General features: G+C 43.8%; 1 protein-coding gene across 1 annotated transcript in view; it reads right to left on the bottom strand.

Annotated features, from left to right (window-relative positions):
* The window catches only part of vps35 (VPS35 retromer complex component), a 28,221-nt gene that overhangs the window by 1,682 nt on the left and 14,943 nt on the right, over window positions 1-11,596 (bottom strand). Inside the window, exons 11-16 of the mRNA XM_041981710.1 lie at window positions 10,422-10,629; window positions 10,178-10,333; window positions 6,838-6,960; window positions 6,572-6,751; window positions 5,455-5,694; window positions 5,185-5,328 (exon numbers count right to left, since the gene is read on the bottom strand). Coding sequence (XP_041837644.1) covers window positions 5,185-5,328; window positions 5,455-5,694; window positions 6,572-6,751; window positions 6,838-6,960; window positions 10,178-10,333; window positions 10,422-10,629 — 1,051 coding nt within the window. The remainder of the gene's footprint in view (window positions 1-5,184; window positions 5,329-5,454; window positions 5,695-6,571; window positions 6,752-6,837; window positions 6,961-10,177; window positions 10,334-10,421; window positions 10,630-11,596) is intronic.

The raw sequence follows: 11,596 nt of genomic DNA, 5'->3' as shown, positions 1-11,596 counted from the left end.
GCACTTTCAACAACAGACCTGTAGAACATTTGCAACATTTTGGTGCAGACGTTAAAAGATCTCAGCTTCCTTAAGAAGTAGAGTCTGCTCTGACCTTTCTTGTAAATGTACTCAGTGTTGCTTTTCCACTCAAGTCTGTTGTCCAGCTGAACTCCAAGGTACTTGTATTCCTCCACCACCTCCACCTCCTCTCCCATGATGGAAACACTTCTATGTGTGTTCTTGTTCCTCCTGAAGTCAACAATCATCTCCTTTGTTTTCTTGGTATTCAAGATGAGATGATTGTCACCGCACCATTTCACAAACTGACCGACCAGTTCTCTGTACTCTGCTTCTTGTCCATCACTGATACACCCAACAACTGCTGAGTCATCAGAGTATTTCTGCAGATGACAGAACTCAGAGTTGTACTGGAAGTCTGAGGTGTACAGCGTGAATAGAAATGGTGAAAGTACAGTCCCTTGTGGTGTTCCAGTGCAGCTGACCACCATCTCAGACACACAACCTTTCAGTCTCACAAACTGTGGTCTGTTTGTGAGGTAGTCGTAAATCCAGGTGGTTGTGGAGGGATCCACCTGGAATTTCTGCAGCTTCTCACACAGCAGAGCAGGCTGAATCGTATTAAAAGCACTTGAAAAATCAAAGAACATGACCCTCAAAGTGCTGCCTGACTGGTCCAGATGAGAGTGGGCTCTCTGAAGCAGGTATATGATGGCATCTTCAACCCCAAGCCCATTACGGTATGCAAACTATAGTGGGTCCTGAAAGGTCTTCACCTGCTTGCTGAGGTGAGCCAGTAAGAGTCTCTCCAGGACTTTCATGACGTGAGATGTCAGGGCGACTGGTCTGTAGTCTTTTGGTTCAGCTGGTTGTGGTTTTTTAGGCACTGGAACAAGGCAGGATGTTTTCCACAGCACCGGGATTCTTCTCTGGCTCAGGCTGGTGTTGAACAGGTGCTGGAGAATCAGACATAGCTGTTTTGAGCAGGTCTTGAGAACTCTGGGACTGACACCATCTGGACCTGCAGCCTTGTTCTGGTTCAGTTTCACCAGTTGTTGCATGACTTGGTTACAGGAGACAGACAGAGTGGAGGTGGAGGCAGAGGAGGTTTCAGGAAGTCCTGATGTGGAGGGAGATGAGGTTGTGTCCAGGTCCTTGACTGAGCTGCAGGGTGACAGAGTGGAGGTGTGACAGGAAAGCTGTGGGCTCATGGAGGGTGTGTGGCTAGTTGGGGTTGAAGCAGGAGGTGAGCTAAACCTATTGAAGAACATGTTCAGTTCATTCGCTCTGTCCAGACCTCCATCAGTCTGATCCTCCTTTATCCCGAAGCCAGTGATCTTCTTCATTCCTGACCACACATCCCTCACATTGTTTTTCTGAAGCTTACTTTCCAACTTCTTCCTGTAGTCCTCCTTGCACTTCTTCATTTGTGTTTTAAGTTGTTTTTGTGTGGACTTCAATAACTCCCTGTCTCCATCCCTAAAAGCTTTCTTTTTGATGTTCAGCAGCTTTTTCAGGTCACTGGTGATCCAGGGTTTGTTATTGGGGAAGCACCTCACTGTTCTTGTTGGAACGGTGCTGTCCACACAGAAGTTAATATAATCTGTCACACACTCAGTCAAGGCATTGATGTCATCTCCATGAGGTTCACATAGGACGTTCCAGTCTGTAGCCTCGAAGCATCCTCTCAGAGCATCTTCAGCTTCATTAGACCAGGTTCTAATAGCCTTTCTAATGACTGGTTGTTGCTGAACGATGGGCTTGTAGGAGGAGGAGAGAAGAACTAGGTTATGGTCTGATCTTCCTAAAGGTGGCAGGGCAAAGGAGCTGTATGCATTTTTAATATTTGCATAAAATAAGTCCAACGTTTTGTTTTCTCTGGTGGAGCAGCTGACAAACTGTTGGAAAGTTGGTAGAGTTGCAGAGAGGGAGATGTTGTTAAAATCTCCAGAGATCGCCACAAATGCGTTTGGATGTTGTGTTTGAAGCCTGGCCACTACAGAGTTAATGACATCACAGGCTGCGTCTGGAGCGGTACCAGGTAATATATATACCGCTACCAGAATAACGCATGTGAACTCTCTGGGTAAATAATACGGGCGGAGACTCACAGCTAGCAGTTCAATGTCTCTTTTGCAGATCTTCTCTTTAACAGTGACATGTTCAGGATGACACCAGCGCTGGTTTACCAGCACCGCAATTCCACCTCCCTTCAGCTTCCCGCTGAGTTGTTTATTGCGGTCTGCACGGACCGTCCTGAAGCCGTGTACAGACGCATTACAGTCTGGGATGTGTTCATGCAGCCATGTCTCGGTGAAGCACATAATACTGCACTCTCTGTATTCTTTAAGAGACCTGGTTAGCACCTGAAGTTCATCAATTTTGTTAACTAGCGATCTCACGTTTCCCATAACAACCGTTGGAAGAAACGGTTTGAATCGCCACCGTTTTTCTCTCTGCCTCGCTCCTGCCCTGCATCCTCTTCTCTTTCTTTTCAACTCCGTTGGGATTTGAAGTGTTGTTTCACTGATAATCTTGAGTTTGGAGAGTTTTATCAGTTGATCCCGATGGTAAACAAGTCTCGTTGCCATGGAGACTCACAATAACAAGTCTTGCAAAAAAGAAAAAATATTCAGAAAAATCTCCCGTATAGCACAGCCTCTGACCAGCAGAGATATCAGTCATGAAATTAGTTTAATCCTGGTTTGTCATGCTGCAGACCAGCTGTTCCTGATTTACTGTGTCGTTACATCGCTGGATGTTACTAATCTACACATTACCGTGCTGTTTGTTACTTATCTAGATGTTACCACGCTGGACGTTAATGATATAGACGTTACCCTGCTGTTTGCTACCGCGCTGGAAGTTACTGATTTTGACATTACCACGCTGATTTTTACAGAACTGGATGTTACCTCGCTGGATATTACTGATCTAGATGTTACCACACTAGACGTTACTGATTAAAAATTGATTAAAAATCTATTAATCGATTTTTTTAAACCCAGCGCTAATCTAGACGTTTCGGTGCTGGATACTGATCTAGACGTTACTGTGCTGATGTTACGGTGCTGGACATTACTGATCTAGACGTCACCACGCTGGACGTTAATGATATAGACGTTACCGTGCTGGACGTTAATGATATAGACGTTACCACGCTGGACGTTAATGATATAGCCGTTACCGTGCTGGACATTCCTGATCTAGACGTTACCACGCTGGACGTTAATAATATAGACGTTACCGTGCTGGACGTTAATGATATAGACGTTACCACGCTGGACGTTAATAATATAGACGTTACCACGCTGGACGTTAATGATATAGCCGTTACCGTGCTGGACATTCCTGATCTAGACGTTACCACGCTGGACGTTAATGATATAGATGTTACCGTGCTGGACATTCCTGATCTAGACGTTACCACGCTGGACGTTAATGATATAGACGTTACCGTGCTGGACATTCCTGATCTAGACGTTACCACGCTGGACGTTAATGATATAGACGTTACCGTGCTGGACGTTAATGATATAGACGTTACCGTGCTGGACATTCCTGATCTAGACGTTACCACGCTGGACGTTAATGATATAGACGTTACCGTGCTGGACGTTAATGATATAGACGTTACCGTCCTGTTTGCTACCGCGCTGGAAGTTACTGATCTAGACGTTACCACGCTGGACATTACTTGACATCACTGCGCTGGTTGTTATTGCACTGGATAGTAGCGATCTAGATGTAACCGCATGGGACGTTGCTGGTCAGATTTTTCGTGCACATGCTGGTCATTACCAGTCTACATGTTTTGCAGGTGGAACAGTTACTTTTTCTAAAACTTCTTGCTGGTGTTCATGTTTTTCTCAGCTTGCCATCCTGCAGGTGCACCTGATGATTGCCTGCTCTGTTTTCCCTATAGAGGCTGTAGGATGTTTTTTCTTAAGTTTCTTCCAAAGGTGTTTAGTTTTTCAAAATGAGTTATAATTGTATAGCTTTTTTTTAAAACTTTGTCTTTTCTTTTCACTTTCTACTTTCTCTTTGCTAAATTACAAAGTAATGGCAATCAACCATAAAAAAAAAAATCTGGGCTGAATTGGAATAAACGGTATTAAAAATGAATGGAAAAAAAAATGCTAAAGTATCAAAGGGAGTCATATATTCCCTCTCTTTAAAAAGCTCCGCCATTGCAAACTAAATTTGTTGTAACAATATGGCAGCCAGATCATTGTGCTGCTGACGCTGGACAACCCCCCATGGCACTGAGGGGGGCAGAGGGCACATTCAGATGGATAAAGCGGAGGTGGTCAGACCAATATAGAGGGGTGAGGTTGTGGGTGGCCTTAAAGCTGAACAGGAGGAGTTTGTAGTTGATTCTTCAGCTGACTGGGAGCCAGTGGAGCTGCTGGAGGATGGGGGAGATGTGATGGGATGATGGGGCTCTCGTTATGAGCTGTTGGAGCTTGTGGACAGACTTCTGGGGAGACCAAAGAGGAGTGAGTTGCAGTAATTGATGAGGGAGGTGACAAGATTGTGGGCAAAGAGGCAGAGTTTACAGTGAGGAAGGGGCGGAGTCAGTTTATATTGCAAAGGTGTAAGGAAGCAGACCAGGTGACGTAGCTGATATGGGAATAACAGTGTGCTGTCAAGGATAACACCCAGACTCTTCTCCTGAGCAGAGGCAGAGACCAAGAAGACATTGACTTTGGTTAATGATGATTTTGTGCCAATGAGGAGGAGCTTAATTTTTTCAATGTTTCATTTTAAGAAGTTTAAGGCGAACAAGGATTTGATTTTGGACAAGCAGGAGGGAGGAGTGTAGTGTGTGGTTTGCTGGAAAGGTAGAGCTGGACGTCATCCTCCAGGCAGTGGGATACTGAATTTAGGAAAAAAAATTGCTGAGGGGGAGGAGATCGGTGATGAAGAGAAGGGGCCCTAGGACATAGCCCTGAGGCACATCTGTAGTGACTGGAGAGGGGTTGGATCTGAAGGATTTAAGCTGTATGAACTAAGTGTGGCCTGTGAGATAAGAATGGAACCATTCTTTTTTTATCTCTATGAAAATCAGATTTCTAATATCATGACATTGAAGAAATAAACCACTGCAAAATTAATAGAAGCAGAAAGTTAAAGTTTTTTTTATCCAGCACAGCTCATGTAATCAGAGCGTTGATGTCTTACTGCATCATTTTCCCTTTCATAGAAGCAGATGTATCTGTTGAGGATTTCAATGAAAAGCTGGACTTGCAGTGACGAATCCATGCACTGGTTGGCAATCTTCAGGGCTTTCTTTAGACACTCCATCACTCGCTTTCCATCACGGATCTAAAGAACAGAAGCAGTTTGGAATGAAACAAGTGGATAAACTTAAAAAACACAGTCAGTACAGTGTAATTGTTAAACTAATTTCTGTTTGCATTTGGTTTATTAAGTCATTAAGTTTCCACACACCTCTTCACCGTTCTTGTCAGTGCTGCGACCGGACCAGAACAGATGGGCACATGTACTGACAGCTCTGCACTGGTCAGGCTTCTTCAGCAGCTTAGACGCAGCCAGTGCACACTGAGTCCTCAGAGGCTCGTGGTTTTCCTCGCTGAAGCATCTCATTCGCTCAAAAGTGCCTATGATCAGTGTGATGGCTGCCAGCTGGGCCTTGGAGTCGCTGATCTCGTCCTCATAAAGAGAGAAGGCCTAGGCGGTAGATGCAAAACAACAGCCTGAGACGAAACCTCTGATGGCATCATGACTAAATATAGATCAGTAGGAGCTCAGTTACACAGTATGTCATTTAATTATGTTCTGCGTTTGGTGCCAGCACGAGCTGCTCTCGCTAACTCACACAAGCAGAGGAGCTCTGGTTCGTGTGCGCTAGTGTGAGCTCCTCTGGAGTGTGTGTCAGTATAAGCTCCTCTAGTGTTAATGGTAGTATAAGTTCCTCTAGTGTTAGCGGTACTATAAGGTCCTCTAGTGTTAGTGGTAGAGTGAGCTCCTCTGGTGTTAGTGGTAGCATGAGCTCCTTTGGTGTTAGCGACAGCGCAAGTTCCTCTAGTCCTAGTGCTAGCGTGAGCTCCTTGAGTGTTAGTGGTAGCATGAGCTCTTTTAGTGGTAGTGTGAGCTTCTGTAGTGTTAGTGGTAGAGTGAGCTCCTCTGGTGTTAGTGGTAGTGTAAGGTCCTCTAGTGTTAGCGGTAGCATGGGTTCCTCTAGTGTTAGTACTGGCGTGAGCTCCTCTAGTGTTAGTGCTAGCGCGAGTTCCTCTAGTGTTAGTGGTAGCGGGAGCTCCTCAAGTGTTAGCGGTGGTGTGAGCTCCTCTAGTGTTAGTGCTAGCACAAGTTCCTCTAGTGTTAGTGCTAGCGTGAGCTCCTCGAGTGTTAGTGGTAGTGTGAGCTCTTTTAGTGTTAGTGCTAGTGTGAGCTCATCTAGTGTTGGTGCTCGCATGAACTTTCATGCTTTCCACTGCATGCGGTTTCATCCATAAAAATTAAATATGCTTTAATAGTTACTGAGTGCAGTTTGTGTCCAATCTAGTGTGGTAGATGGAAGCAGTAGGACAGATGTCAATCACTTTACCTGTGACATGAACTCATATGCTACAGTTTCATGGTTCTCAAAGCCAATCTCGCCCGCAGCCAGAGCCCCCTGCAGGAATAGTCGAAGAGGCAATTCAGAAAGCTCAGCCTTTATAAGCGCACTGATCGTCTGGTGGGCGAAAGAAAAGATCTTTTGGCACTTCTTCTCCCACTTGTCATCCTGGTGGAAGATATAAAGGTTCGAGAATTAAGAAACAGCCATCTGAAAACAGCATGTGAGCTGCAGTAAAATGAACGGCTGCTTACTGTTGACGAGTTTTCTTTGTATCTGAAGGCCAGCTGGTAGGCAGCAAACACCAGAGGAGGCAGAGTGTACCGAATCCTTTGGTTTCCACCAGAACCAAAATGTTTCCGGGCTGTGTTGAGAATCTAAATGAAAAATTACAACATTAATTCCAGAAAATACCCATTTAGATTTGTTTTAAACAGATTCTTAGCACTGGCTCTGTGCATATTCACCAGGTTGGCGAGACAATGGTTCACTCAGACTGAAGGACGGACGTTACTACCATCAATGAAAATTACTTCAGAAATCATGAAACACGCTATGGAAGAAGAGTGATATTCCCCCCAAAAAAAAACTTGTTGGAAGGAGCTAGAACTTTTTCTAAAGTGATGGAAAAATTCTAAGTGCGATGAAATGAAATCGACAACCTGCTTCTGCCTTGGCCGTGTTTGGCTGGAACAGACATGATGCTCACTGAGCTTTCAGACACTTATATGCTCCAAAATATTTGTTCTCTCTTCTCCAAGATAAAGGAAGTGGCACAAACAAAGACCACCTTATAGTCTGGAGTTTTATTCCAAGGCACAGTGGGATATGTGGGGCAGGTGAAGGAAAGATCACTGATTGATGTAGCATAGCTCAGCTGTGTCAAATGAGGCCTTATTTAATTGGGCTTGATTTGTTTAGAAATTAACCATATTTAATTGAACATCACTTCAGAAGAGAAAAAAACCTGGAATAACTTTTTAGGACATAAAAAAAAGCTACATAAAAAATACTCCTGAGGGGACACGTGGGTGGCATTTTATCCTGAGAAAAATTCAGTCATTTTAGGGGAAAAATGAACAAATCTCAACCTGGGAATTATAATCTTTTTTTTTTGGCAAACTCTTATGCATTGTTCCTTTAAAATGTGTTCCAGTTGGTAAAGTTGATTAAAACAACTGTATTCTTTAACCTTGAAGACTACAGAAGACATTTTTTATGTAAATGTAAACCAGTCTGTAGCAGCTGGAGCTTTGAATCCCATTATGAACCAGTTTGTAGCAGCTAAAGCTTTTAACCCCAGTATAAACCAGTCTGTAGAAGCTGAAGCTTTTAATCCCAGTATCAACCAGTCTGCAGAAGCTGAAGCTTTTAATCCTTGCATAATCCAGTCCGTAGAAGCTGAAGCTTTTAATCCCTGCATAATCCAGTCCGTAGAAGCTGAAGCTTTTAATCCCAGAATAAATCAGTCTGTAGATGCTGGAGCTTTTAATCCCAGTGCGAACATAAGTACAGCTGAAGCTTTTAATCCCAGTAAAAACCAGTCTGTAGCAGCTGGACCTTTAATCCCAGCAGAAACCAGTTTATATCAGCTGAAGTTTTAATCTCGGTATAAACCAGTCTGTATAAGCTAGAGCTTTAAATCCCAGTATAAACCAGTTTTTAGCAGCTAAAGCTTTTAACCCCACTATAAACCAGTCCGTAGCAGCTAAAGCTTTTAACCCCAGTATAAACCAGTCAGTGGCAGCTGAAGCTTTTAATCATAATATAAATCATTCCATAGATGCAGAAGCTTTTAACCCCAGTATAAACCAGTCTGCAGAAGTTGAAGCTTTTAATCCCAGTATAAACCAGTCTGTAGCAGCGTTTAATCCCAGTATAAACCAGTCTGTAGCAGCGTTTAATCCCAGTATAAACCAGTCTGTAGCAGCTTTTAATCCCACTATAAACCAGTCTGTAGCAGCTTTTAATCCCACTATAAACCAGTCTGTAGCAGCTGAAACTTTTAATCCCACTATAAACCAGTCCGTAGCAGCTGAAGCTTTTAATCCCAGTATAAACCAGTCTGTAGCAGCTTTTAATCCCAGTATAAACAAGTCTGTAGCAGCTAAAGCTTTTAATCCCAGTTTAAACCAGTCTGTAGCAGCTGAAACTTTTAATCCCACTATAAACCAGTCCGTAGCAGCTAAAGCTTTTAATCCCAGTATAAACCAGTCTGCAGAAGTTGAAGCTTTTAATCCCAGTATAAATCAGTCTGTAGCAGCTGAAACTTTTAATCCCACCATAATCCAGTCTGTAGCAGCTTTTAATCCCAGTATAAACCAGTCTGTAGCCATTCCATCAGGGTGGGGCCGATCCGATGCCTGGCAGATGCCCTTGGGTTTACGATGTATCCGTAGGGATGAAGGGAGGGGTGGGGAGGAGGGGGGCAGAGGGTGGCCTGGTGGGGAGTGGGGGGGGGATTAGGGTTCATGGGGGGTGGAACTGGAGGAGTGTCCTCTCTTCTCTCTCTCCCCTTCCACCGGGAGCCTTGGGCCCGACCAAGATATCGGTGTGCAACCTGGGACTCTCTGGATCCCTTGAGGTAGTGGCGTGGACTACAAGGGGTGAATAGGCGTCCGTGGTGCTGTTGCCTTGGACTCTTGGCCAGGTCTTTGCCCTTCTGCCCTCGGCGGGCCTTTGGTTTGGTTGAGGGGTCCCCATTGCAGGATCCCTCGGTGGACCCCTGCGACAGCATACCCCACTAGATTTTAATCACAACTTAGACATCAATATACATTTAGGGCCTGTGGGTGGGTGGATAGGAGCCACAGAGGTGGTCCTTCGCCCATCCCCTCCCATTGTGACCTCTCTCTTATTTACACGCTAGACACTACCACATTTAACACTACAGCACCACACAATACACACAATCACACACTGAGGGAGCCCTGAGGGGGTCCTGCTGCCTGGCAGCAGTGGCAGAGGGAAATGGATGGGGTTTGGGTGAGTGGGTAAGGGTTGGGGTAGAGAGGGGTTTTGGGCTCCCCCGATGTTACGGCCCCCTTACAAGCACACATTTCATCCTTGTTGCATGTTCACACGCAGAGTCTCACGTGCACACTCACAAACGTGCTCGTCTCTCCATCTGCTTCTGACCAGATGTTGCTCATGTTTGTGTGTTGGTACGTTTCTCTTCAGGTATGTTTGATGACTGTTGTACTTTTTCATATCATAATTATCCTATTTTCTTGATGTATCGTGTAGCACTGTGGTAGTTTATATTGTTTTTGTGAATACTGATGTGATTTAGGCAGCCTAGACAACTTTTATTTTCACATTTCAATTCTGTCCTTTTGTCTTTTTAGCTCTTTCTCTGTCTCCCTGTCAGGTTCAGCACTGACATATAAAAACTAAAGAAAATAAGATTGGAATATTTTGATTTTTATTACAAACATCAAGGGCAGCCATTTATATAACATGTCTTCCTTGGTAGAGCATATCTGTCTGGCAAAATGTGGCACACAAACTGCCATTCTGCAGGATGCTGGACAGGACAGGGTTAAATAAATAAACAAATAACTGTGGAAACGAGCAAGGAGGGAGGAACCTTACAAGATACTGCTGGTCTGGATCTTCAGAATGGAACAAATGGATGAAACGACCCACTAGGCTCTGCTCCTCTGCAAAGTCCTCTGGATCCGGATCATCAGCTGGCTGGTCCGGCTGGTCCTGGATCAGTGTGGATACCAAGCTCAAGATGGCATCAACCTGGAGAAACAACATTTTTCTCAGTGTCAGCAAATAAGATGCAGAGCAGGCCAACCAGCACCTGGTGTGTGTGATATTAAGTTCCCACCTGCTCCTGGGCCACGATGGTGGTGTTGTACTCCAGTGTGTTGCTCAGGACGTAGCAGCTCATGCTCTTGCGCGACTCGTAGTCAAAGTATTCAAAGAGTGGTGGGAAGTGTTTGAGCTGCAGCACCATCAGGATGCTGTTGTAGGAGTCCACAGGGATCTTCAGCAGTCGGGTCAGCTCTTTGGACACAGCACTGCTGGTTGCTAGGCTGCAAGGGATCAGAGGTAAAGACGGTTAGGGTTAGGTTTACACCCCTGCAGATTAGGGTTGGAAACCTCATACCAATCCTAGGGATGGTGCTCAATACTCCACACTATATCCATACTATAGAGATGGATATTTTTTTTAAATCAAAGTCAAAACACCACAAAAATAACACAATCCAACAAATACTGGTGAAACTCAAAACTTAAATGTATTTGATTCTACTTAAAAAAGGAAAACCAACATGTTATATAGACTCATTACATGCAAAATAAGATATTTAAAGCATTTCTTGTAATTTTATAACTTACAGCTGATAAAAACCCAAACATCTAAATCTTAGAAATTAGAATATAGTGAAAAAGTTGACTGTTGTAAACACAAACTCAAACTTTATCTGTAAAGTGCTTTTCACTTTATAAGGCAACACAAAGTCCTTTACTTTTGATTAAAAATATATATATATGGGTAAGGTCCCAGCCTCCCAGGACTGAAAAGGCAAAACCCCCGGCATGGAGGATCCCCATGAGGAAAACACTGGAGTTAAAACAAAGATTAAATATCCAAAGAAACAATAAGAACAGTTGACAATGAATGAATATAATAAATAAATATAGTACAGTTGAGTAAAATGAAAATAAATGAACATTAAATAAAATGATGTAAAATAAATTAAGAGCAAATAAAATTTAATTAAAAGCTAAGCTAAAAAGGTCTTAAGCCTCTTTTCAAAAACATCAACGGTCTCTGCAGCCCTGAGGTTTTCCAGCAGGCTGGTCCACAGACAAGGGCAATAACATGGAAAGAGGCCTAACAACTAAGAGGCCGGAACCAGAGGACCTCAGAGTCCGCAAGGGTTCATAATTTAAAAGAAGGTCTGATAGATAAGAGGGCCCAAGACCATAAAGACATTTATAAACTACTAAAAGAAGCTTAAAAATCCTGAAACGATGCAGCGATTCTAAACCTGG

Source organism: Melanotaenia boesemani, chromosome 1 (genome assembly GCF_017639745.1).
Source record: "Melanotaenia boesemani isolate fMelBoe1 chromosome 1, fMelBoe1.pri, whole genome shotgun sequence".
NCBI classification, from domain to species: domain Eukaryota; kingdom Metazoa; phylum Chordata; class Actinopteri; order Atheriniformes; family Melanotaeniidae; genus Melanotaenia; species Melanotaenia boesemani.
The sequence above is the reverse complement of the archived record's forward strand: the minus strand, read 5'-3'. Positions and strand labels throughout refer to the sequence as shown.